The sequence below is a fragment of the Lactuca serriola genome, chromosome 9 (assembly GCF_051521515.1).
Source record: "Lactuca serriola cultivar US96UC23 chromosome 9, Lser_US96UC23_V15, whole genome shotgun sequence".
NCBI classification, from domain to species: Eukaryota; Viridiplantae; Streptophyta; class Magnoliopsida; order Asterales; family Asteraceae; genus Lactuca; species Lactuca serriola.
This window is the reverse complement of record NC_136416.1, coordinates 28,976,641-29,002,621: the sequence shown is the minus strand read 5'-3', so window position 1 is coordinate 29,002,621 and position 25,981 is coordinate 28,976,641. Positions and strand designations below refer to the sequence as shown.

General features: G+C 35.8%; 1 protein-coding gene across 1 annotated transcript; it reads right to left on the bottom strand.

The window, feature by feature from the left end:
- Positions 1 to 21,654: 21,654 nt before the first annotated feature.
- LOC145075478 (uncharacterized) lies at positions 21,655 to 22,545 on the bottom strand. Its single transcript, XM_079021713.1, has one exon. The coding sequence runs from the start codon at positions 22,543 to 22,545 to the stop codon at positions 21,655 to 21,657; it is 891 nt and encodes a 296-aa protein (XP_078877839.1).
- Between the last annotated feature and the right edge of the window lie 3,436 nt (positions 22,546 to 25,981).

Here is a 25,981-nt window from a genome sequence, read left to right as displayed (position 1 = left end):
ACATCAACATCACCGCCATCCCCATCACCATCACCACCACCAACAACACCAACGCCACCGCCGTCCCCATTACCATTGCCATCGCTATCACCAACAGCACCAATGCCACCGCCACCTCCATTACCATCGCCACCGACACCATCCCCGTCACCACCAACAGTACCTAAACCCAACTCACCCAGACCTTCCTCACTATCATCAAAAGTACACAGCGCTCTCACCCCATCAATGTCCAAATTACCTAATCCAAGAAAACTAGCGAAATCCATAGTTGCGAAAGCCAGTAAAGCATCATCCAACACCGAAGAATGACTAGACCGCGAGTCGCTAGTCGAGGGATCGTATGTCCCGGCATCAACCTGGGCTTTCAAATTCGCCCAGCCCGACTCTTCGCCAACGACAAAGGCAGCATGACGAATGCGACTAATACCACCGGTGAACTCAGGGTGCTCAAGAAGTTTTTCCATCACATGTACAAGGCCCACCTGGAGGAGCCAACTGCAATTCACCTTCAACACCTCTACCTCCCACTCACGGTCAACAACATCTTGCTCCAAGCTCTCATTTTGAATCATCAAACCTTCATTTTCTTGGGTCAAAGACACCACTTGACTCTCCAAAACACCACGAACATCCTCTAACACTGACTTCCCTGAAACCAAATACATGTTCTCACCCTCCATACAAACAACCATAGCACTTAAATCCGCAACCTTACTTCTCAGGCTAGCTTCACTCTCGACCAGGGAAGAATGCACCTGTTCTAACTCATCGAACCGTTGCACACGACAGGACCCGACAACTAAATATGTCATAGCCTACGCAGCGTCGTATGCAAGGTTGTAGGCCAAGATAGCATTACTCATAGAGTCCATGTCGTCTAAGGTGGATGGAGGGAGAGCATGGAGAGTAAAATCTAAAGCGGCATAACGCACAGACAACCGAGAATTAGGTCGCAAACTCCACCCTGGGATGAACACAGGATTAGCGGAAGCGGAACCTTGAAACAACTGCTCCGGGCTACCCCTTGGAGATGTAGGATTAACACCTACCCTCACTGGAATTGGAACAAGGGGCTGATGAGACGCCCTCTCAATACCCTTAGACTGTTGAACGTCATCATCGGGTATCACTAACACATCCGCTCGGTCGGAGGAAGGAGAAGATAACAAGCGCATAAGACCACGACGCTACATCATCCACCGGCCAATAGGCCCTGAACTACCCTTGGGCGCTGGTCTACTCATCACCCACACGACCTTCCTTTTTCCGGCAAACTAGCGGGTGCTGGTCACTATCCCGGCCTTACTATCTACCGCATTATCAACAGCCGATCGAGTAGGACCAGGAGATACAATCGGAGGAGTAACAACAGGGTGTGAACCAGGGCGTCCTTTTGATGCGGATCGAACTACCTATGGGCCGAGGAGATACCGGGATAACAGCAGACAAACGGCAAGGAGGAGGCAAAGTCTCATACAGAGGCCCTGCACAGTGCAACAGCTTCCCCTGATAGCGACCCCGTAGCACAGAATCCATAGAAACAGAGAACTCGACACCTGTCAAGCAAAACATATAAGAGAAAAAAAAAGAGGAGGGGGAGAAAAGAAGGAAGAAAGAAAGAAAGAACAACTCACCTTTTGAGATAGTGTAAAACACAGGCATTTCCCCTCGGGACCGCCAGTTAGGGCTCATCCCGATACCAGGAAGGATCACCTCTGACATCACGTCAACATCCACCTGAAGAGAGCGCAGGAGATCCATAGTCTCCTGGTTATAAGGAAACAACATGGGAATAGTATTCGAATGCATTATCGCCCGGGGATGCTCACCGCCAAGTAACTCCCGATTAACCCACAACCACCGGTCTTACCAATTCTTGGGAGGCTTGGTGTCAATAACAAGATTATGCCCCCCACGACGAGCGGAGAAAGTATACTTGTCATTAGTGGCAGCAAACCGGAAGAATTACTTGAAGACGAAATAATCAAACATGATGCCATTAGCATGGCATATCATCTCAAAAGCTACCACCTTGTGAACAACGCTAGGAGTTAGTATCTACACACTACACTCACAATGGCGGAGTATCTCCTCTTGAAAGTCGGTCAATGGAATATGAAGACCAGCGTCAAAAGTCTTCAAGTAAACACCCACCTTTCCAGGAGGAGGTCGGGAAATCAAAGAGTCGGGGACAGGAAATTCCACCCCGTCAGCCGAAGTAAGACCATACGCCTCTTGACGCGTCACGAACTTAGAAGAACTAGGGATTGAACCTTGAACGACAACCATGGCGGAAAGGAAAAGAGAAAAAGAGAAGAGGCTGAGAAGACAGAAGGGGAAATGAACGGGGGAAAACAGTGGAGGAGAAATAAAAGGAAAAAAAGGAGGGGTCTGCGAAAATCTCTAACACATGATGTAACCGCCGCGCACACGTCGAAACGTCACATCGTCGGAAATGAAGCGACAACCAAGTGAGACAACGAAACGTGTACCAATAGTTAAGTCCAGAACATCATAGCTAGGTAGCATCTGCTATGACTACTGGACTGGGGGACTTGATGACACGCCCCTTAGAGCGGGCCCGAAACAGGCGAGCCTCGACAGGGCACCTCCGATGGGGAGCCGACCCAGCGACCCCGGACTCCGGCGCGAGGGCCACATAGAAGGCTCACCCTCACCAGAATATTGTCTTTTAGTTATAGCTTGGAGACAACAGATCCAGGCAAAAAAGCGTCCAGACAGAGCACAATTGCCTAGACCAATTACTAGGATGAACACGAATGTGGAGCAGGGCTCCCCAATAAGAGCGACAGATCCTGTCGGGACTGCAGTACCGGTCCCTAGTATGGACCGAGGAAGATCTCCACTATAAAAGGGCCTCACCTTGGTCCTGGTAAGCAAATCATTCCACTCCTCAATCTCTCATTCTCACTATAATCCTCAGCATACTAACTTGACCGTCAGAGCGTCTATCCGGGACCCCCTCCCAGAAAATGGCTGACGGGTCTTTTTTCTTATGTGACCTCTCAGGCATAAAGAACGTTGGATATCTCTCACGGCAAGTGGTTTGGATCTAGGTCGAATCATATGCATATTGTGGTTAGGTTGAGGCGGTCCTGCTTTGTGCTAAAGGACAAGATCCCCAGGGCGGTCTGGATACGTTGTACGCCCTGCGAGGCGGTCCAATCAGGGCGATGGCCTGCAGAGCGGTCCAGATAGGTTGTAGACCCTGTGAGGCTATGCAGTCAAACTGAAGGCTCATATACTCATGTTTTTATCTATTTGGTTGTGTGTGGTACCTTAGGGGAACTCGCCAAGATTTGTCTTACAATTTGATTTTATGGTTTCAGATACTTCATAGGATAGGGGCAAGGCAAAGGCTTGATCGCACACGTCATCCTAGATTTTATGTGATTTATGATTTTGGGAAACTCTGATTTATAATTGAGACTTTTGGAAACTTGTTTTGTAAAACTTATGGGTTTGGAATGATTTTAAAAATGAAAATTTTTCCTTGATTTTCTGTATGCTACAATTCAATGTATTTATATATTGATTTGTTATGAGTAGTGTTGCAAAACTTGGCCTAGGATGTTGATTAATCAAAATTGGGTAAGGGCGAGGCATTTAATTAACAATCGACCAAAACACTCGAAATTGGTCAAAATTTGTCGAATTCGGTCAACATCGGCTCCAATCGGTCAAAATTGGAAAAACTCATCAATTACAACTTTTTTTAGAAAACGATGTATAATTGTTATTGATATTCATCTATTTTGTCATCATTTTTAATAAAATTGTTATATATATATATATATATATATATATATATATATATATATATATATTCTAAAATTGATTTCATATAGTTTATCCAATCCGAGTACTCCCCGCCTAGACAGAATACTCGTTAGGCGCTAGTCGACCGCCCTGGGAATGCCTAACGTGTTTTGAAACATTAGTTATGAGACATACTTATGCATATAAGATCATAATTACTATTATGAGAAATATTATTGAAATAAAACAAGTTGTTTTATAAACAAAAATTTAACGTCGCAAAAATCATGATAAAAGTTTTTATTTTTTAAAACCATTATCATAAACCATAAGTCATACAAAACATTGTTTCCAGAACATAGTCATAAAAATCAGAGTATCAAAATCCCTCAAAATGTATATTAGCATGAGAATGTGTACGATCACGCTTTTGCCTTACCCCTGATTATCTGATGTACCCGAAACCAGAAAACCAACAACTGTAAGCCAAAGCTTATTGAGTTCCCCCAAAGTACCACACACAACAACACCTTTATAATGCATACACACTAGGCCCACAACGTAAGACTAGATTGACCTCCTGACCCTCAGCTTATGACTGGATTGCTCCCGAGACCACAACATAAGTCTGGATTGCCCTCCCGGCCTTCAGCTTATGACTGGATTGCTCTCGAGTTTGTTAACTTACCACATAAAGCAGTAAAACCTCAACCCAACCACACTATGTCAACATATGCAACATATAAAACAATAACCAACAAGTACAGGTAATCCTACAGACCTACCACTCTACAGATCACTACAACATAGCAACATCCTATATACTAAGATACATAACACAACCTAGTGGGTCGGCATTGGTGTCTTCAACCCATGAGTACAATGAAGAAGACTCGCCTCAAGGTCTAAAAGATAGATGAAATGAACATTGGTCCAAATACCAACTCTACAGGTCACCTACACAATAAATAGGGACCAAGCCTCAATCTACAACTCAAATTACTCCATTTAACCTAAATTCAAACTTGTTCAAAAGTCAAAAGTCAACATCCAGCCAGATTATGCCATACGTAACAACTCTACGCCCTACGTAGAGCCTAAGGTGGAAAAAACGGGGAAATGGAGCTACACCCTGCGTAAGTAAATTGATGTCACGCGTACTCTTTGAAATCCTAACGTAATCATTATGTTCTTAATACAGAAGGTTTAGCCACCAAACTTCTAGATCTAAATTAGATGGACGCCTTAATGGATAAAGTCTCCAACTTTATATATTTGCATGCATACCAAGGGCACAAAATCAAAACCAAAGTCCAAAAAGTCACCCACTGCTCCAATACTCACACATGGTTGAATGAGAGTGACCAAGCTCTCATTGTTATGACTTATCAAGCCTAAAAACGTCTTCAAATGATATTTCAATGGTCTGGAGTAACTCATACTCAAATGCACCATGGTTATGGGGATAAAAAAAGCATGAAAACCTAAAGCAAAACTAGATCTAGCACAAGAACACATCAATGTGGGAACTTTATACCTCCTAGATATGGTTGAGGGAATGAAACTTCTGAATCGAAACTGATTTCAGCTTCCAAGTGATTCCACCACCTTCTTCTTCCTTCAAAAGTGAACACAAAACACTCTCAAGGCTCAAAAATACACCAATGGGGATTAAGGTTTCAAAGGGTCCGTTTGGGAGGATGGAGGCTGGTGATGGAAGAGCCTCAAGGGAGTTAGAGCCTTTAAATAGGGCTCAAACCCCCCAATATTAGGGTTTTGGTCCTAGGCAACTACGTGTCATGTAACATGGTCTACGCCTCGTGTAGATCGTTTACTCCCCGATAAATTGGTTCCCTCTTACGCACTGCATATGAGCTTATCCCACGCCCCGCATAGGACTAAACCTTTCAAACACTTAAGCTTTTAAAAAAATAAGGAAGAAATTTACCTGGAATAACCAAGTGTGACAAAAAATAACACAATCACTAAAAAGAAGATTCATGATCATTGCATGGCAAAAAGAAAAACTGAAATAATTCATATACTAATGTTCATGTCATAATAACAACCATTTATTGTAAGAATAAGATCGCTTGGTAACTTCATCTCAAATCTTTCAATCGCTTCAATAGGTGTTGTGTTTTGTTACCAACAAATTAATTAGTCATCTCTATTTAGCTTCACTTTTCTTCGGTTCTTCTATATCCTCACACATTATTAAAATATAAGTTCCATTCACTTTTCTTCAGTTCTTCTATATCCTCACACATTATAAAAATATAAGTTCCATAACTTGTATAAAATATCCATCAATTAGATAAAAAAAAAAAGCCTACACTTCTATAAACATAGATTGGTAAGTTCCATAACTTGTATCAAATATCCATGAATTAGATAAAAAAAACCTACACTTATATATATATATATATATATATATATATATATATATATATATATATATATATATATACACACACACACACACACACTAGTAGGCTACCCGCGCGTTGCAGCGGTGGAGAATAATTTTTTTGGCGATTGGTTTCAGGCGACAATAATTTTTTTTTCAGCATGTTGTTTTAGGATAAAAATAAAAGTAAATTTAAAAAACAAACAATACAACATAGAAATATCGTCGGTCTATATTAATCTTTTATCAACTGCAGTTTTACCAAATATAGGGTGTAATATGTTGTTCGCCTCATAGGTGGTTTCGCTCTCGTTTAGTGAGTTAGCCGAAACCTATCGGCCTTTTGTTCCTTTCTTTCGTTGATTCCAACAACTATTAGTTGCATCCTATGTAAAGTATTTAGACAATTATTTATATACTTTTTCTGTCCCATAATTATAGTCAATATATTCTTTTTGGTTTGTATCAAAATAATAGTTCACTTATAAAAATAAATAAATTTTTTACCAAAATACTACCTTATTATTACTTAACTAAGTATTTGATAAAACATTAAATGCAAAAGTAAAGACAAAACTGTGATTTTATTATATAAATTTAATGGTAATTAATGTTTCCTTAATCTGTGTGTTTTTTGTTTATGGACAATAAGTTTGGGATGGAAGGAGTTTTTCTTTGTACCTAATATGTTTCATTCATGTCGAAAAAAACACTCCTTAGTTAACTCGTATTTTGATTTTTCAAATAAGAGTTCAATAAGTTGCTTTCTTTGGTTTTTGATGGGCGATAATGAAATGGTTATTTAATTAATCATCCTAACTTTTTTGTATTGGGTCGTATGTCTTTTAAATAAGAATTTGGCTTAGATATAGCAAAAGAAATATACATATAAATAGTTTTATATTATTAAAATATAAAGTAGTTTATATATTTGGCAATTAAACCTCACAAACTAAACTTCGAAAGGACAATAAAAGAGATATCGGCGACCAAATTGTTATTAACTCAGCCCCCCCACCCCCCCCCCCCCCACCCCCCAAAAAAAAAAAAAAAAAAACTTATATATATATATATATATATATATATATATATATATATATATATATATATATAGGAATGAGTTCTATGGAAAACAAATAACTAGGGCAACATCTACCGGAACCAATAATCAAATGACACGTGTCCATTTTTTATTCACAAGTAATGTATTGTGGAAGTGATGTGTTGTCATGTTTTCATTGGTTCAAATATGTGTTGCCCTAATCATTCATTTTCCATATAACTCTTCCATATATATATATATATATATATATATATATATATATATATATATATATATATATATATAAGTTCAATAGAGAACCATAATTATGGATTCTTCAAGAAACCAATTTTTTTTTTTCAATTTCTAGAGCTTATTCTTTTTCGAAAAAAAATCTAAAAATATCTAAATTCATATATTAACATTGTGAATCTGCAAAATATTTTTCGGATTCACCGTGTGAATCCGGATTCATGTTGTGAATTTTCGAAGATTCACATTATGAATTTGACATAAAAAAATCGAATTTTATATCATTGGAAAAATGATTAAAAGTTATGAATTTCTGTATTTTTAGTTTTTTTTTTTTCGATAAAAAATAAGTTCTAAAAGTTGAAAAAAAAAATTGGTTCCTTGGTTAATTATGGTTCTCTATTGAACCTCACCCTATATATATATATATATATATATATATATATATATATATATATATATATATATATATATATATATATATTTATTTATTTATTTATTTATTTATTTATTTATTTATTTCGCTCGTTTGATGTTAAAAATAAAATATTATTTTGGCTTATAAATAAAAATATGTTTCTGTTTCATAATGTAAATGTATATCATTACAATATACCTACTATGTTGTTTTGGTTTTAGATAAAAATATGTTTCCGGGTTTATTTAGTTTAGTATATGTTTTTAATTTCAATATAATTATAAGTAGTTAACGTTTATGAAGTAACTTAATTTATTACAAAAAAAAAAGGAATTATTGTTAATATATTTATTTATTGTTAAATGTATTTAATTATTGTTACCATAAAACAAATATAATAATAAACTCAAGAAATGTGGAGACCATTTTAGTTACGATATTAAATTGGACGAAAAACACATAATCAACTTACAAAAATACAGTTTAAACATTCCACATGTTAAAATAAATAAATAGATATATAAAAACTTCACAACCACCTAACAACCTTTAAAATTTTAAATAGGTCCCCCTCCTGGCTTATGTGTGTCAATAAGATAAGGTATTATTACTCTCGAGTAAAACAATATGAATGATAATAGTTTAACAGGTTTTACCTTTCCTAATAGGGTTAATGAACTTGAAAGATAACAAATTTTAGGGTTTGTCCATATTAAGGTAACGATGTTTTTTTCGTATATATTTACCGATTAAACTTGTTTGACATGTTCAAATTTAGGAATATGACTGGTAATCTTAGGTTTAAGTTGATTTGGTATCCTTACGTGGCATATTCACCTTCAGTACAAAGAGGGGATCCTTTTTTCAGATACAAATATATCGATTGGGACTGACAATTGGTTGTATGAGAGATCAATTGGGATTGAGAAATTGGTGTGCGAAAGATTGAGATTCTCGAGTGTGTTCAGCTTTGCTATATCTTGAGGGATTTTTTTTGAAAAATTAAGAGTGCGTTTGGTTGTAGAAAACTGTTTTCATTTTCTATGAAAATGTTTTCAGAAAATAGGGTTGAGTTTTCATTTTCAATTTTCAATGAGAACGCGTTTGGTTGGAAATGGTGGAGTTTTCATTTTCCATCTTAGAAATTTGAAAAACTTTGGAAAACTATAAAAATCACTTTTCTAATTTACATACAATTTGGAAAACTGAAAATTTTCATTTTCTTAGAATACTTTGGAAAACTGAACGAACCAAACGCGTTTTCGAAATTTCCGATTTTCTTGGAAAATTTTCCTAGAAAACTGGAAAATTTTTCACAACCAAACGCACCCTAACTGTTGCTAAGATCGAACAAATACTTCTCCTGAAAAATCGTTTCCATTTGAGAAGGTACTTCTCCTGCAATCGTAACAAGTTTCCGATTTGTTATTGGTATGCTTCCATTCAGATACATCAAGGTGTGCATTTTGGGAATGGGTTGAACCGGATGAAAATGTTCAAGCTATGAAATCTGACATTTCGAGACTTATAAAAGAGCAGGAAGAAGTGAAGAAGAAGCAGTTTACTGTTAAGTTTTTGTTTATGGTTTTTATTGTGACGTGTTTGATTATTCTTTTGAAAAAGTGAAGAAGAAGCTATGAAAGGTGTACTTGTAATCATCTTTTGAAGTGGTTGTTAACAAGAAATAATGTAGTTAGTAGTTTGTAGGGATTGTACTTTGACATTTGAACTAGATTAGCCACTATAATGTATTTTATGACTTAATGGAAGCTTGGTTTAGTATCTTACTTTCATCTATATAATAAAAAAGAAACATTTACATATGTTATGACCAAAACAGTTACACTTGCTGTGGGATTAGGTCTGTGATGACCAAATTGCCCCTGAATTTGCACCAAATCTAGTGTGTATAAGAAACCTGATCACTAAATGAGTTAAAGTACGATGCTAAAACAGATTCAACAAATGTGCATACACCTGTAGGGTTATAATTCATGCACCCTACCACTGTTATCTGACCTCACCATGTTGCTGACTAGGCTAAATGCCTTTAGATACTGTAAAAATGACCATATGTTGCTCGAGTGTGTGACCTTGTTAAATCCACTTTCACAAATTATAAAGAGCAAACTTGTTGATGAAATGAATTAAATTAGGATGCTAAAACAGGTTCATAGATTCACATGTTCACAAATTACACAGATTATCACAAGGGATAGTTACATTACAAAATAGACCAAAATACCCCTTGTTGATGAAATGACTTAAGTTTTTTTTTTCCGAAATCCATTCAAAATACATAAATAATGAATCTTAGAAACGTAGTTAGTCCAACCTTTGTAATCCTTTGTAATCGACAATTCCTCAAAGGTAACACCTCTTTTCTTTCCAAATACCATGATTTTGTAACTGAATGAAAAATTGTGTTTTGTTTAAGATAATTAAATGAAAAATGGGATTGGAGGGAAGCCTAATATAGGCTTGATAACATAATGTGAAATCGAGAGGGGAGGGTCATCCAATTTTTTCATCAGTTACATAAAAATCACGTTAGTCGTGACTTTACAAATTTTGGTTCGATGCTCCCAATTGATTCTAGAAACTGTATCGGAATCAATGGAATCACGATCCATAGAGCATCAGGTATACATCAATTGCTTTTTTGGAATGTCAATTTCATAATCGGAAACACTATAGTTGGAACGGGGAACGAATGAAGGAATCGGGGGCATTTGTTGTTTATGTGTATATACCACGTAATGTATGTATAATGCCATGTAATATATATCATTTAATGCCACGTAATATCATTTAATGCCATGTAACATAAACTAATACCATGTAATGTGCCAAATCAGCTTAAACCTAATATTACCGGTCATATTACCTAAATATGAACATGTCATACAAGTTCAATGGACAAATATGTACGAAAAACACATTGTTACCTTAATGTTGACAAACCCAAAGTACGTTACCTTTCTATGTCATTAACCCTCCCTAATACGAAAACATTTATACTACTTTACGTTCCCAATGTATAAAAACGCTTTAATAGGCTACATGAGCCTATGTTTCAGTTGTCACACTCTAAGATTTTTAAGCGATGCTTTGATCTTCTCTTTTTATGGTGACCATGTGAACATCAAGTAAATAATATGCCAAACTTTTTTAGTAATTGACACAACATGCGTTTGAATAAAAACCTCACCATTACTACTTAGCTAGCTTAAGTAACATGTCTAAGAATGTAATGGCGTCTCACGTCGTTTGAAAAAAAATCACACTTTGTACTTTGAAAGATCTATATAGCTGTAACATTGTAGTTTGCAAGATCTATATAACTTTAACAATATAGTGTATTGGTGAATATTATTACATCCCACTTTTAATTTTAACTACGCATAGACATAGACCTTCAACTATATTATTACATACCTTAAACTGAATTACAATAACTAAAACACCCGATGCTTTGGAATCTTCTCCCACCATTTTATCTTAAATACTCACAACATTTGAATCATCTCCCATCATTTTATCTTCTTCATTTCCACTGTGATACATTGTAGGTGAAATAAAAAAATGGTGTTAATCAAAAGCAAAACATGAAGACACAACAAATAAATCGGAATGAAAGCTTAAGAAAAGTAAAAAAAAAAAAAAAAAAATCTCAGATGAACACGTTTCTGACATCCAGATCCATAAAAACACAAGACCTATAACTAAAAATATGGACCTGCAATTGCTCACTATTTAAAGGTTCACAAACGCAAAAAGATATACATGGTTACATACAACTAGAGAAAGATCTTCGTCATTTCTACTGTGATGCAAGAAGGATGGAAGGCAGCGTCGGTAGTGCAGCGGTAGTGAAGACAGAGGTGGCAAACTCGTTAGTGCAGCGCCGTAGGTGGTGTTGGTGCGACGGTTGAAGTGTCCGAGAGGATTGGTTGGTTGCGATATTGGTAGTTCGACGGAGGTACACTAGTAGTGTCGGCATCATATCGTTGGTGTTGTTTGTAAATTTTCTTATTAGAAAAGTAGGAGTTTAAAGAAAAAGAAACAAATGGTTTTGTAAGTTAAAGTAACCGTATGGTGCTCTTTTTATATGGTGTGATTTGTGTTAGCATATGTGTGTTTGTTTTTGATTGGTTATTTCTTGTTCATAAGGATTATGATTATAGATCATTGGATGTAAAATAAAAAGTTAAGATTTAAGCTCCTTGTTTTAAGACTTTAGTCTTAAAACCTTTGGCCTTCCTATTATATATACATTATAAAGTAGTATATATATATATATATATATATATATATATATATATATATATATATATATATATATATATATATATATTACGATGATTCAACCTTTTTGTCTTTTAACTTAGAGAAGTATTTAGGACAATTCATCTTCTAGTTACCAATTTTTTTAATAATGGTAGCAATAAACATCTTTTGCATGGATTTCCTTTTTCTTTTTAAGTTTATGAAGCTTTTTTCCTTCTTCCTTCGAACGTGACCTCTTTCTTAACTAAGCAAGTGTGTTTTGTTCAACCAATTGCATCATATACAACTATGACATGAAATTCTCCTATTTATTCAAGAACTTTTTTACTATACTTTTGAACCTTTTTCTTTAGCTATTTCATGATCTAGTATATATCCCGAGGTAGCCCGAGATACCCCTCAAAAAATTGCATATTTTTGTTTGGATTTTTTTTTTCTTATTGTGTATTAGACGACTTTTTTTAACCCGGGATACCCCTTTACTTGTCGGGGATACCCCTTTACTTTTATCCTGGATCCGCCAACATATCATTTTACTTTATTTGTGATTCCATGGTCGATGCAAGAAATTATGAAGGCAAAGCTCTCGTACTGCTCATCAAACTTTCTAGTATATGTTAGATGTCAATGGTCGTGTGCTCTATCAATTGGTGGTAATTGAAGCAGGTTTTTAAGAGTGGATAACTTTTTCATGTACTCGATAACTATCCTCAAAGTAAGATATGTCATACAACAAAGTTATAACCATGCATTCTAATATTTTATATATAATTAATAACCCTTATATATTACTAAAAACATAATTTTATAAAGGGTATGATTGGCATCATTTATTTGTGCTTTACTGATTACACACACCAATAAGTTTTATTGGTAGATATCAATCATTAATTGCATCTCTATTCAAATCTTCGATTCTTAGTCTGCTGAGTATGGACAATGCCCCTTGGGGCGTTATTGGGCGTTATAACACGCAAACACCGTCCCCCTTCCCCGTTATTAAGCGTTATACGCATGTACGTACTTCCCGTTACCACCATCACCTTCTATTCACGCTGTTTTTCTTCTTTTTCTCAAAAACGTCGGTGTGGGCGTTGCCCACACCTACCAATCTTAAGGGACGTTGGACAATAAAACAATGTTTGCTACATGTTTAGCCACATCATTGTCTCATAATTAGGTTTGACCAAGGACTCGATTAAGTCATCCAACTTGGAACATGTGAATTACCGGCTTAGGTTTGATCATCGCCTAAAAATATATCTAGTGGCGGTACCGGTTAGGTTTGACCATATCCAACTTGTACCTAGAGGTTGTTTCAAATAATGAGTTGTAAGCTTTAAATTTAACGCTTTGATTTTGTATAGCCGTCATTTATAAAATTTAGAGGGTGTTTGGCTAAGCTTTTAAAAAATTATTAGCTTATTAGTGGTTCCACACCACTATAAGTTAAAAAAGTGTTTCGATGAAAAATAACTTATTCCAGTGAGAAATGTTTAATAAGTCATTTTTTCATAAGCTATCCCACACTTACTTATTAGCTTATAAGCTAATAAGCTAATAAGTTACAAGCTAATAAGCAATAAATTTTTTTGCCAAACAACCCCTTAGTATTACAAATAAATTAGCATACAATCAAATTTTCAATAGGTTTTAATTAAAACAATTTTAAACTGCAAAACCATTTTAGATTTAATAAGTTTTCAAAATAAATTATTTAAATTAAACAAATTTTTTCATGTTTTTAATAAAAAACAAAAACCACGTGCATTTATTTCATGAGGCCATCGTGAAATAATTTAGGTTAAAAAGCTAAAGGAAGAACTATTATCATACATACTTCTAAACCTAACATTTTTTTTTGAATCTCATGCATTTGAAACCCCAATTTTTTAACTTTCTCAAACCACATTCATTTGAAACCCCCTTTTTTAACTAATGCAACTCAAAAGTTTTCTTAATTATGATTTAACACTCAAAAGTTTTATAACTTATATTATGTTTAATTAGCATTTAGTGAAAAATTTACTATAAAAAGGTCAATATTATGTGTCTTTTGTGTTATGTAAAATCTTACATGTAAGAAGGATGTCATAACATCAATTTTTTGCTTGGAATATCTTTCAACCAAAACAAATGAAGCTTTTTTATTCTTTCTTTATATTCAGTTTCTCATTTAATCGTTATATGTGATTTGTATGTATTACTCAATCTTGAATGTGACTCTCCAAACATCAATGTTTTGCTTGGAATATCTTTCTGATTCTTCTTTTTCAAAAAAAATATTTTGATTGCAGGTTAGTGAAGAATTGTCATCAAGTTTCTACGATTGAATGGCGTTAAATAAAGAAAGAAGATTCAGAAAACGGATATAGGTTTTTTTTTTTGTTTGAGCAAAGTTGATGAATATTAGTTTTTTCTTTTGATTTAAATGTATGTTTATGTAACATCTTTATTTATATATTCAACCACCCAATGCTCTTATTTATTTAATTGTAGTTTTTCTATTCTAATTATGTTTATTTTCTATTATTTTTTTGTTGGGTTATCCTACACAACATATTTAAAAGACAATATTTAAAAGATGCATCAAAATCAATTATTTAGACGAATATAATAATAATAATAATAATAATAATAATAATAATAATAAATACACATTTCCAAGTACCGCATTCATTTGAACTTCACACTACAACTCAAAAGTTTTCTAATTTATGTATATTTATTAGTTACAATTCAAGAGTTTTTAAATTATGATTATTAATTAGTAATCACTAATAACTTTTATTTTTATTTTTTTTTATAAGGTTGTAAAGTTTTGCTCATTAAAAACATTAATGTATTTGAAGAGATTTGTGATTTAAATATGAAGAGTTAATATAAATGTTATAATGGATGTTTTAGTGTTTTTATTTTATTAAAAGTTATAGTGTTTATTTTTCATATTTTTTATTATTTGTTGTATATATATCTTTTTAATACAAATGTTATAATAGATGTTTTTCTATTTTTATGTTTTTAAAAGTTGCAGTTCATATTTTTGTTCATACGTTTTGTTACCCTTTATATTATCATTCATTTGATATATAATTTACACAATTTTAAACGGTTTATAAAATTATCAAATAGTTGTATATATCACAATGACTTAAAAATTAAACTATAACGTTTAATAAAACTAATATGGTAACTATATGTTTGCTTTACTACTAACATTTTGTTTCAAAGTAGAAATATTAAATAATAATTTGGTAAAAAGTTATTATTTTAACTATATAATTCTATTTTCGTGAAACGCGCGTGGATTCGCCTAGTATTACAATAAAGGACAAAAGAAATGGATCGTGAATACGCTAGCAATGGAAAACTGTCGTATTCTTATATATATATATATATATATATATATATATATATTAAAGGAGAGCACTTCTTAGGAATAGTGCCTAACCAGGATGGGTTTAACTCCTTGACCATGGTCACCGCTTCATCTGGATCCTTCCAAAGATCGGCTTCCTTCCATCCTTCCTGGTAGGATTTCAAGCCCGCCAAGCAAATTACACCCTTTGATTGCTAAATAAACGTAATATAATGGCAAAGAGGGATATCGATCCTGGGGGAAATGGTTGTATTTAATTACCAATGCAATTAAATAGAACTAGTGAAATTAATCGAACTAACTACAATTAAACAAAAGGGGGGGGGGGGGTTGTTTGATTACTTGAAAACTAAAATATTTAAATAACTAAGAACCTTGCAATTAAGCAAGTTGATGAGATGCTCAAAGGTTGGAAATAATTGGTTAACTAAAGCAATTCAACACAATGAACATTTGTGTGTTTATCATTAGGATCTAATGCAAAGCTTATCCTTCATCCCAAATTGGTTATAGCAATCATGAAGCATGATATGCCAAGATTCCTCATAGGTAGTATGGAGGTTGGGGAAGCCCACAACACACCTTCTTAATTGAGATCAAGGGCCAATTGAAGCAATTAATCCCAAGAAATCAATTAGCCTTAAGAATGAAGGAATCCCCAATTCCTAGAGGATGTCAAATGCTTACACAACCATAAAGGAGTTATGATTCATAAGCTAGAGATGGTTTCTACCATCATAAAGACTTTGTTCTAGATAAATTCAATGATCCAATGCAAAATCAATGAAATAAATCAACCATTTCTCAATCAAACACTAAGCTCATGATCAAAGCATCAATTAAGCATAAGAATTGCAAACTAGAATAATAAACATGGAATAAATTGATAATCAACATAAATCCTTCAAAACCCACAAACATTCATTGGTTTTCAGCCAAAGTCAACCAAATAAAAGTATTAGCCACTCATGGCAACAAAGTAACAAGAACAATAATCTAATTGCATAAAGGAACTACCTAAGATTTGGAAAGATGAAAGGAAATGATTTCTAGCTCCCAAAATCGCCTCTTGTAGGTCTCCAATGGTGGAAAATCGTGAATGAGCTTCTAGATCTGATCCCCAAGGGTTATGGCAAGCCAAATGACCAAAATGCCCAAACTGGGCAGTTGCACGGGTACCCGCGCGACGAAAATTTCACCCGCGTAAATGTTGCTGTAATGCTATTGGTCCACCAAGCCACTCCACCCTTCCACTACCAAAGATTCCTTTTGTCCCTCCTCCCTTGTCCATGTAATTTGAAATGCACCAATCATCATTTAGCCACCAAATGGATACTCCAAGCCCAAAATTAGAATTTTATGATCCATCTTCACAAGCCCAAATAATCCACGCCAATAACTTTCAAAGCCCAATTCTTCCTCTTTGATTCCGCCAAGCCCAATAATGCCTCGGGAGCCCACTAAGACCGTCTCCAATCAACCCGCAACCGCAACAAGCACCGAAAAACCTACAAAATATCTCATGCAACATAACAAGCACCCGGTACGATCCATACTAAAGAAAAATAAATAAAATACAATGCATTAATGATAAAAAGATCTAAAAATCTAAAATAAACTAATAAAAATAAGGAAATAAAATAAGCTATCAAATCACCCCAAGCTTAAACCTAACTTGTCCTCAAGTTATAACAAGACTAAAAATGAGCTCGGGATAAACTATCTAAAAAGGAAAAAGAAAGATACCATAGAACTTGGTCAACATCAGTCAACATGGTCAGAATTAGTCCTTCAATGGACCCTACGCATCTTCAAAATGTTCCCCGCTTTAGAACCATAAACTAGGGGTGAGCATTTGGACCGGTGGACCGGACCGTTTTTTTGGACCCCCGGGCCGGTTCTCGGTTCTAAGATTTCTCGCCGGTCCGGTCCGGTTTTTACCGGGTTTAGAACCGGTTGGACATGATTAAGATTTTTGTGATGTTTTTTAAACGCACATAACTCATTCGTTTTAAGTCGGATTGACCTGCGGTTTTTTCCAACATTTAGTTTACAATTTGTAGATGAATTTAGACTATAATTTTGTTTATTTTGGTATTATATTCACCGTGTTACAATCCTTCAAAGTAGAGCTATCAAAGCTGAAAAAAATTCAGCTTTTCAACAACATTTTGTAAGCTATGATGTTTTTTAAACACCCATAACTCATTCGTTTTAAGTCGGATTGACCTCCGATTTTTTCCAACATTTAGTTTACAGTTTGTAGATGAGTTTAGACTATAATTTTGTTTATTTTGGTATTATATTCACTGAGCTACAATCCTTTAAACTAGAGCTATCAAAGTTGAAAAAATTCAGCTTTTTAGCAAGATTTTATAATCTGTGACGTTTTTTAAACACCCATAACTCATTCGTTTTAAGTCGGATTGACCTACGGTTTTTTCCAACATTTAGTTTACAATTTGTAGATGAATTTAGACTATAATTTTGTTTATTTTGGTATTATATTCATTGAGTTACAATTCTTCAAAGTAGAGCTATCAAAGCTGAAATATTTCAGCTTTTTAGTATTATTTTATACTATAATTCCAAGTCCGCGTTTAGCACTTGTGGTAGAGTTGTAAGTGAGTATCAAAATAGTTTATCGACATTGATAGTTGAAGCTTGGTTATGCACCCAAGATTGGGTGATAAAGTTTACAAATCCGATAGTTGACAACGTTGGTGACATCTTGAACGATGATGATATAGCTTTGGGTAAAAAAATTACAATCTTTATTCTTTTTTTATACAATTATTACTTTTTATTACATACTAACAACATTTACATTTGTGTTTATGTAGAGATTGCACAAGCTTTAAATATGTTACATATGGATGACAATGATATGGGGAAGAGGCCAATGAAAGATTAGATTATGAGTTTATGAAATTTGTTAGTTTGATTGATTTTAAAGTTTACACTATGATTTTTGTTGTTACGGTAATACTTTTGTATGTTTGTCTTAAAATTGTTTAACTTTTGTTGGTGAACTTGATTTATATGTTAGTTGCTTTTATTTGGAAAATTAATTTTTGTAAATTGCAAGTTATAATATTATACATCAATGTAGATTAGTTAGGCATGAAACGCAAACATATTAATTTTGCAAGTTATAATATTATACATCAATGTAGATTACTTATTATACTCTATGCAATTAAAGTTGTACCGGTCCAAACGGGTCCAAAAACCGAAAAACCCGGACCTGGACCCGGACACGGACACAAACACGACTCATCCGGTCCGGTCCATGGTCCACAAAATTCTCCATAACCGGTCTGGTCCAAGAGTCGGTCCGGTCCGATTCGGTCCGGGCCGGTCCAAATGCTCACCCCTACCATAAACCACATTCTCAACCACTTGATGGGCGAATAGATCACGACTGGATGCGGTCGCGGTGTGCAAGACAAAGGAAATAGAGATGCGCCCAGTGGGGGCACTTTAAATCTCCAATGTAGACCATAGTGCACGAAGGAAAGGCGCCTCTTCACACACTATGATTCCTATATTTGTCAGGCCAAAGTGTATAATAACGAAATAGGGTTTTGCAGCATGGCCTCCGGGCAAACATCCGGTTTCAGAGGCTTCTCCCTTGTACTGTCATTTACAGTCAACCGTCTCATCGTCGGGGCCTTTTCTCACCAAAAATCAAAAATAAAATAAAATAATAAAAACTCTACTTAACCTAAATCTAAACCTAACAACCTAAATCTTCAATCTTGAACTTCTGTTATTGGGTCTTCAATCACATTTGCTGTTTTTTTTTTTTTTTTTTTTTTTTTTTTTTTTTTTTTTTTTTTGCAAACTAGATATATAACATAAATCTTAAACTTGGAATCTTGTTCTTCTTTTTGTGTTGCTCTTTTTCTTCATTTTTCTTCTTTGCTTTTGTTGCTTTTCTTGAATCATCTTTAATAGGCTCTTATTGTCTTCACTTTTTCAAATTTCTTCATTCTTTGTGTTGCTTCTTGGAAGGTCTAAGGAATTTCACCAAGTAACATAGGACTCCAATAGTGAAAATTGAGTGGTAGATAGAGGCTAATATGAACACCTAATGATCATTGACAATGTGCCAAGATCAACTAAAAAGGGTGGGGAATGACTCAAAAATGGATGTTACCGAAAAGACTTGGTCCCAAAAGATGTGAATTGGGGGACCCACTTCAAAGTTCATCAAGCAACTCAATGCAAGGTGTGATAAACAAAATCTATCTAGCTATCTACTCTAGACCCCTAGAAAAATGATAACCTATCCTAAAAAGGCGGTGAGAATCTAACTAAGCAAGGCTCGGACGAGACTCGGTAGTACTAAGGGGTACTCCCCCCAAAGCCAAGATGCGAGTCTTCAATGTCTTCAAAATACCTTACCGGGCTAGTCTTTGCTCGCACACATTGGCATGACCAACCACATCCCTCCGCACCTAGACCCAATCAAGCTACCTGCATCTGACCCCCACACAAGCGGTCTCAAAGTGGTCTGTTAGGCTCAAAACGTGTCCCATTTATCAAATACAAGGAATTCCATATCAAGACCCGGGACCAATCTATGATTCAATACTTATGACTCGGCGCTATAGTATCTGTAGGGATGAGAAGACAAGAGAGAACAAAAATGCATGAACTTAAACTAGAATGCATCTAAAAAGTATGAAAATTAGAAAAGAAAGAAATAAAATATGGAATTTTTTTTGAAGTTTTTATGCAATTTTTATGAATGACCTAAATGACTTACTCTAAATGCAACTATATATAACCTAAATGCAATAAAAACAAAAGATAAGAAATACCTCACCCCAAGCTTAAAATGAAGCATTATCCTCAATGCTTGGGATGAGAGTAAGGAAGGATCGTACCGGGATCAAGGTGGAGGAGGCACGTGTGGACGGTATGGAAGCAACACATGGGTTGCAGAATGATGCTTGGATGGAGTTCTTGGCCGCCTAAATACACATGGATGAAAGCTTGGTCACACAAAGGACGCATATGAAATGACTTGAAATTTTCTTATGAAATGACATATTTGCGCGGGTACCCTCGCTAACTTTGTGCGGGTGGGGGGCACCCGCGCGCACATATCAGAATACATCCCATGTTGGGGTAATTTGGAACTCGGAATCTGCGCGGCTGGGGGTCGGTCGCGCAACGGCTGCGCGGGCACCCGCGCGCAACAATCAGAAAGCACCCCATGTTGGTGTAATTTGGAACTCGGGACCTGCACGGCTGGGGTCGGTCGCGCAAAGTCTGCGCGGGCACCCGCGCAAAAGTCAAATTTTTGGAATTTTTCAAACTTCACCAAAATCACTAGAAGACTTCTATATGCTTATTTTTAGGCCAAATTCAAGTTTAGAAACACCCAAAACTTCAAGCGGAGATTATTTATTCACAATGCATTTATTTAACGTCTTTGCCAAGACATAGCTCCGCTTCCGTCAACCTTCGTAAATCGTAGTTTCCATTGTTACGTTGTCGAATTCTCCCGTATCAAAGCCTTCATAAAATAGTTTCAAATGGTGCCTATTCACTTTGAAGATTTGGTTTGTTTCCAAACTCTTGATTTCAACCACACTAGGATCAAACATTTTTATAACAATAAAAGGTCCATGCCATCGAGATCGCAATTTTCCCGGGAATAGCTTTAAGCGTGAATGATAAAGAAGAACTTTTTGACCCGGAATAAAGTGTTTTTGGGTTATGTGCTTGTCATGAAATGCCTTTTTTCTTCTCTTTGCACCTTTTGAACCTTTTAATTATCTTCTTCTTCACCACTTCCATCATTGGAGGATCCAATCTTCTTTGAGGTTCCCTCTTAGGATTACAATCATCTTCCATGATTATCTTGTCTGTGCATACATTAGGGCTTATCCTGTTTATTGGCTCAATCACATCAACCCAATACAATGGAGAAATGTTACTAGGGTAGCTCATTCCTTCAAAGATGTTGAAGTGAATGGTTTCTCCATCAAACTCCATAGTTATCTTTCCTTTATGGACATCAATGATTGTGTGAGCGGTATGCATGAAAGGTCTTCCAAGGAGGATCATTGATGATTTGGAAGGAGTCTTCTCTTCAAGATCAATGACATAAAAATCCGCCGGAAAAACAAGTTGATAACTTGTACTAACACATCCTCCAACACTCCTCTTGGAGACACACTTGACTTGTCTGCTAATTGAATGATGACTCCCATTTCTTCCAAAGGTCCAACATTGAGAGATTGAAAAACTGAATATGGCATCACATTGATTGAGGCTCCAAGATCTAACATAGCACTTTCGACATGCAAATCACCAATGGTACAAGGGATAGCAAATATTCCCGGATCCTTGCATTTGGGAGGTAACTTCTTTTGGATAACCGCAGACACATTTGCATTGACTTGAATCTTTTCATTTGCCTTGAATTTTCTTTTCTTGGTGCATAAATCCTTGAGAAATTTTGCATAACTTGGAATTTGCTTAATAGCATTCAATAGTGGAATGTTGATTTGGACCTTGCGAAAAGTTTCAAATAATTCATTTTCTTCCTCTATCTTCTTGGAAAAGGCTAACCGGGAAGGGAAGGGAGGTGGTATGACCAATGGTTTGATGGGTTTGTTGGAAGAGTCAGGTTGATCAACGTTTGGCACAACCGGTTCCTTTGGAGTAGCTTCAACCTTCGAAGGCTCAATAACAATAACCTCATCTTCTTCTTCTCTTGAAACTCTTTTAGGGTTGCTTTCTCCAAGTGTTTTCCCACTTCGCAAGGTGATGGCACTCACATTGGGGTTCTTCTCGGTTTGTGATGGAAGTTTACCCTTTTGTTCTATCTTGTTGAGAGCGGTTGCCAAGTCTCCAATTTGTGCTTGAATGTTGGAGAAAGTATTCTTGGTTTCTTGTTGAAATTGGGTTTGGCTTTGAGCAAGAGAAGTGACAAGTTCTTGAAGGCTCATTTGATGGGTACCACTTGATTGGCCTTGTTGTGGAGGTAGTTGATAATTTGGAGGGTTATAATAATTTTGTGGATATGGAGGTTTTGGGATTGGTATTGTAGATGTTGGGGTCTTATCAAAAGATTTGGTGGATTTTGCTTTGGTGGATAAGGGTTGTTTTGGTTATTCCTCCAATTTGGGTTGAAATTGTTTTGAAATCCCAGGGGTCTTGGTTGACCTTGATATCCGCCCATTGCATTCACATCTTCCGGTTCACTTCCAAGTGTGGGACACTTATCCGTATAATGGCCCGTCATTGCACAAATACCACATACCATTAATTGTTGACCACTTCCCACCACCATTTGACTTAACACATTATTCAAATCCAAGAGCTTTGATTCCAAATGTTGAGTGTTGCTAACTTCACCAACCACTTGTGTAGAATTTCTCTTCATGTCATTTCGAGTCCCAAAATTCCTTTGATTTTGAGAAATGGTACCAAAAAGTAATCGGATCTCGTGAGGGGTTTTGTTGAAGATGTCACCACCACTTGAAGCATCAATCATCCTCCGATCTTTTTCATTCATACCCTCATAAAATTGTTGAAGAAGTAGTTGTTCGGGTATATTGTGTTGAGGACAACTTGTACACAAATTGTTGAAGCGCTCCCAAAAATCATGAAATGTTTCATTTTCCCCTTGACGAATCCCCAAAATGTCACTTCTTTGACTTGAAATGCGGGAGGTGGGATAGAATTTGCTATTGAAGGCCTTGAGTAACTCTTCCCATGTGTGAATAGATCCCGGTGGTAAGTTGAATAAGCACTCTCTAGCTTTATCTTCCAAGGTGAGCGGGAAAGCGGTTAACTTGAAATCATCCAATGTCACATTGTCGGGCAACATGCTAACACATATCATATGAAAGGACTTCAAATGCCTTTGAGGGTCTTCTCTATCCAAACCATGGAACTTGGTAAGTTGATGGATGAAACTTGACTTCAATTCAATTCCTCGGCGGTTTGCGGGATAAACAATAACAAGAGGTGTATGAGTAACATCCGTTTCCATCATTTGTCTAAGTGTCAACTCTTGAGGGGGATTGGGTGGATTGGGGTTGTTGGGATTTTGTTGCAAGTAATTGGGTGGTTGATGATAAGGTGGATATGGGTATTGTTGGGGATTGTAGATTGGTGGTGGATAAGGTTGGTAGTTAGGGTATTGGTTGTAAGGAGGTTGTTGTTGTGGGTACATTGGGTTTTGGTACATTGGAGGGTGTTGGTAATTGGGTTGATTTGGGTAATGTACTTGTTGAACTTGAAAAGCATTGTTTTGAGGTTGGTTATTTTGGTGGAAGTGTTGGTTTTGTAGTTATGGTGGTGGTTGATAATTGGGTTGGTTTTGAGGAGGGGCTTGATTCCAAGGTGGCATATCAATGAGAGGTTCTTGTGGTTGTTGTCTTGGTTGATGGGGTGGGGTATTGGCATCTTGATTGATTGGGTTTGGGTTGGGATTGTGAGGTGGAGTGTGATTCATGGCTATGTGGTTTTCAAACGGAATGTCTTCAAAGGAATGACCAACAATTGGAGAACTCGGTTCGGTGTCGGTATCACTTGAAGTATGAACTTGATCTTCTATGTTGATTAGTGGAGAAGAGGAAGAAGCTTGAACTAGTTATTGTTGCTTTGCTTGTTTGGCTAGCTTTTTCAACCTTTTTGCTTCTCTTTCGATTTCCGGATTGTAGAGTAGTTCACTGGATCTTGTAGACCAAGGCATAAACAATCAAATAACAATAACCAATTTCCCCGGCAACAGCGCCAAAACTTGATGGGATGTCAAGCCCACCAAGAAAATTACACCCTTTGATTGCTAAATAAACGTAATATAATGGCAAAGAGGGGTATCGATCCTGGGGGAAATGGTTGTATTTAATTACCAATGCAATTAAATAGAACTAGTGAAATTAATCGAACTAACTACAATTAAACAAAAGGGGGGGGGGGTTGTTTGATTACTTGAAAACTAAAATATTTAAATAACTAAGAACCTTGCAATTAAGCAAGTTGATGAGATGCTCAAAGGTTGGAAATAATTGGTTAACTAAAGCAATTCAACACAATGAACATTTGTGTGTTTATCATTAGGATCTAATGCAAAGCTTATCCTTCATCCCAAATTGGTTATAGCAATCATGAAGCATGATATGCCAAGATTCCTCATAGGTAGTATGGAGGTTGGGGAAGCCCACAACACACCTTCTTAATTGAGATCAAGGGCCAATTGAAGCAATTAATCCCAAGAAATCAATTAGCCTTAAGAATGAAGGAATCCCCAATTCCTAGAGGATGTCAAATGCTTACACAACCATAAAGGAGTTACGATTCATAAGCTAGAGATGGTTTCTACCATCATAAAGCCTTTGTTCTAGATAAATTCAATGATCCAATGCAAAATCAATGAAATAAATCAACCATTTCTCAATCAAACACTAAGCTCATGATCAAAGCATCAATTAAGCATAAGAATTGCAAACTAGAATAATAAACATGGAATAAATTGATAATCAACATAAATCCTTCAAAACCCACAAACATTCATTGGTTTTCAGCCAAAGTCAACCAAATAAAAGTATTAGCCACTCATGGCAACAAAGTAACAAGAACAATAATCTAATTGCATAAAGGAACTACCTAAGATTTGGAAAGATGAAAGGAAATGATTTCTAGCTCCCAAAATCGCCTCTTGCAGGTCTCCAATGGTGGAAAATCGTGAATGAGCTTCTAGATCTGATCCCCAAGGGTTATGGCAAGCCAAATGACCAAAATGCCCAAACTGGGCGGTTGCGCGGGTACCCGCGCGACGAAAATTTCACCCGCGTAAATGTTGCTGTAATGCTATTGGTCCACCAAGCCACTCCACCCTTCCACTACCAAAGATTCCTTTGGTCCCCCCTCCTTTGTCCATGTAATTTGAAATGCACCAATCATCATTTAGCCACCAAATGGATACTCCAAGCCCAAAATTAGAATTTTATGATCCATCTTCACAAGCCCAAATAATCCACGCCAATAACTTTCAAAGCCCAATTCTTCCTCTTTGATTCCGCCAAGCCCAATAATGCCTCGGGAGCCCACTAAGACCGTCTCCAATCAACCCGCAACCGTAACAAGCACCGAAAAACCTGCAAAATATCTCATGCAACATAACAAACACCCGGTACGATCCATACTAAAGAAAAATAAATAAAATACAATGCATTAATGATAAAAAGATCTAAAAATCTAAAATAAACTAATAAAAATAAGGAAATAAAATAAGCTATCACTTCCTTATTGCCATTCAATCCACCGCCTCATGCTATATATATATATATATATATATATATATATATATATATATATATATATATATATATATATATATATATATATATATATATATATAAAGGAGAGCACTTC

Coding starts and splice junctions, on each gene's coding strand:
- LOC145075478 (XM_079021713.1), bottom strand. CDS start 22,545: ATGAGCCTTCAAGAACTTGTCACTTCTCTTGCTCAAAGCCAAACCCAA.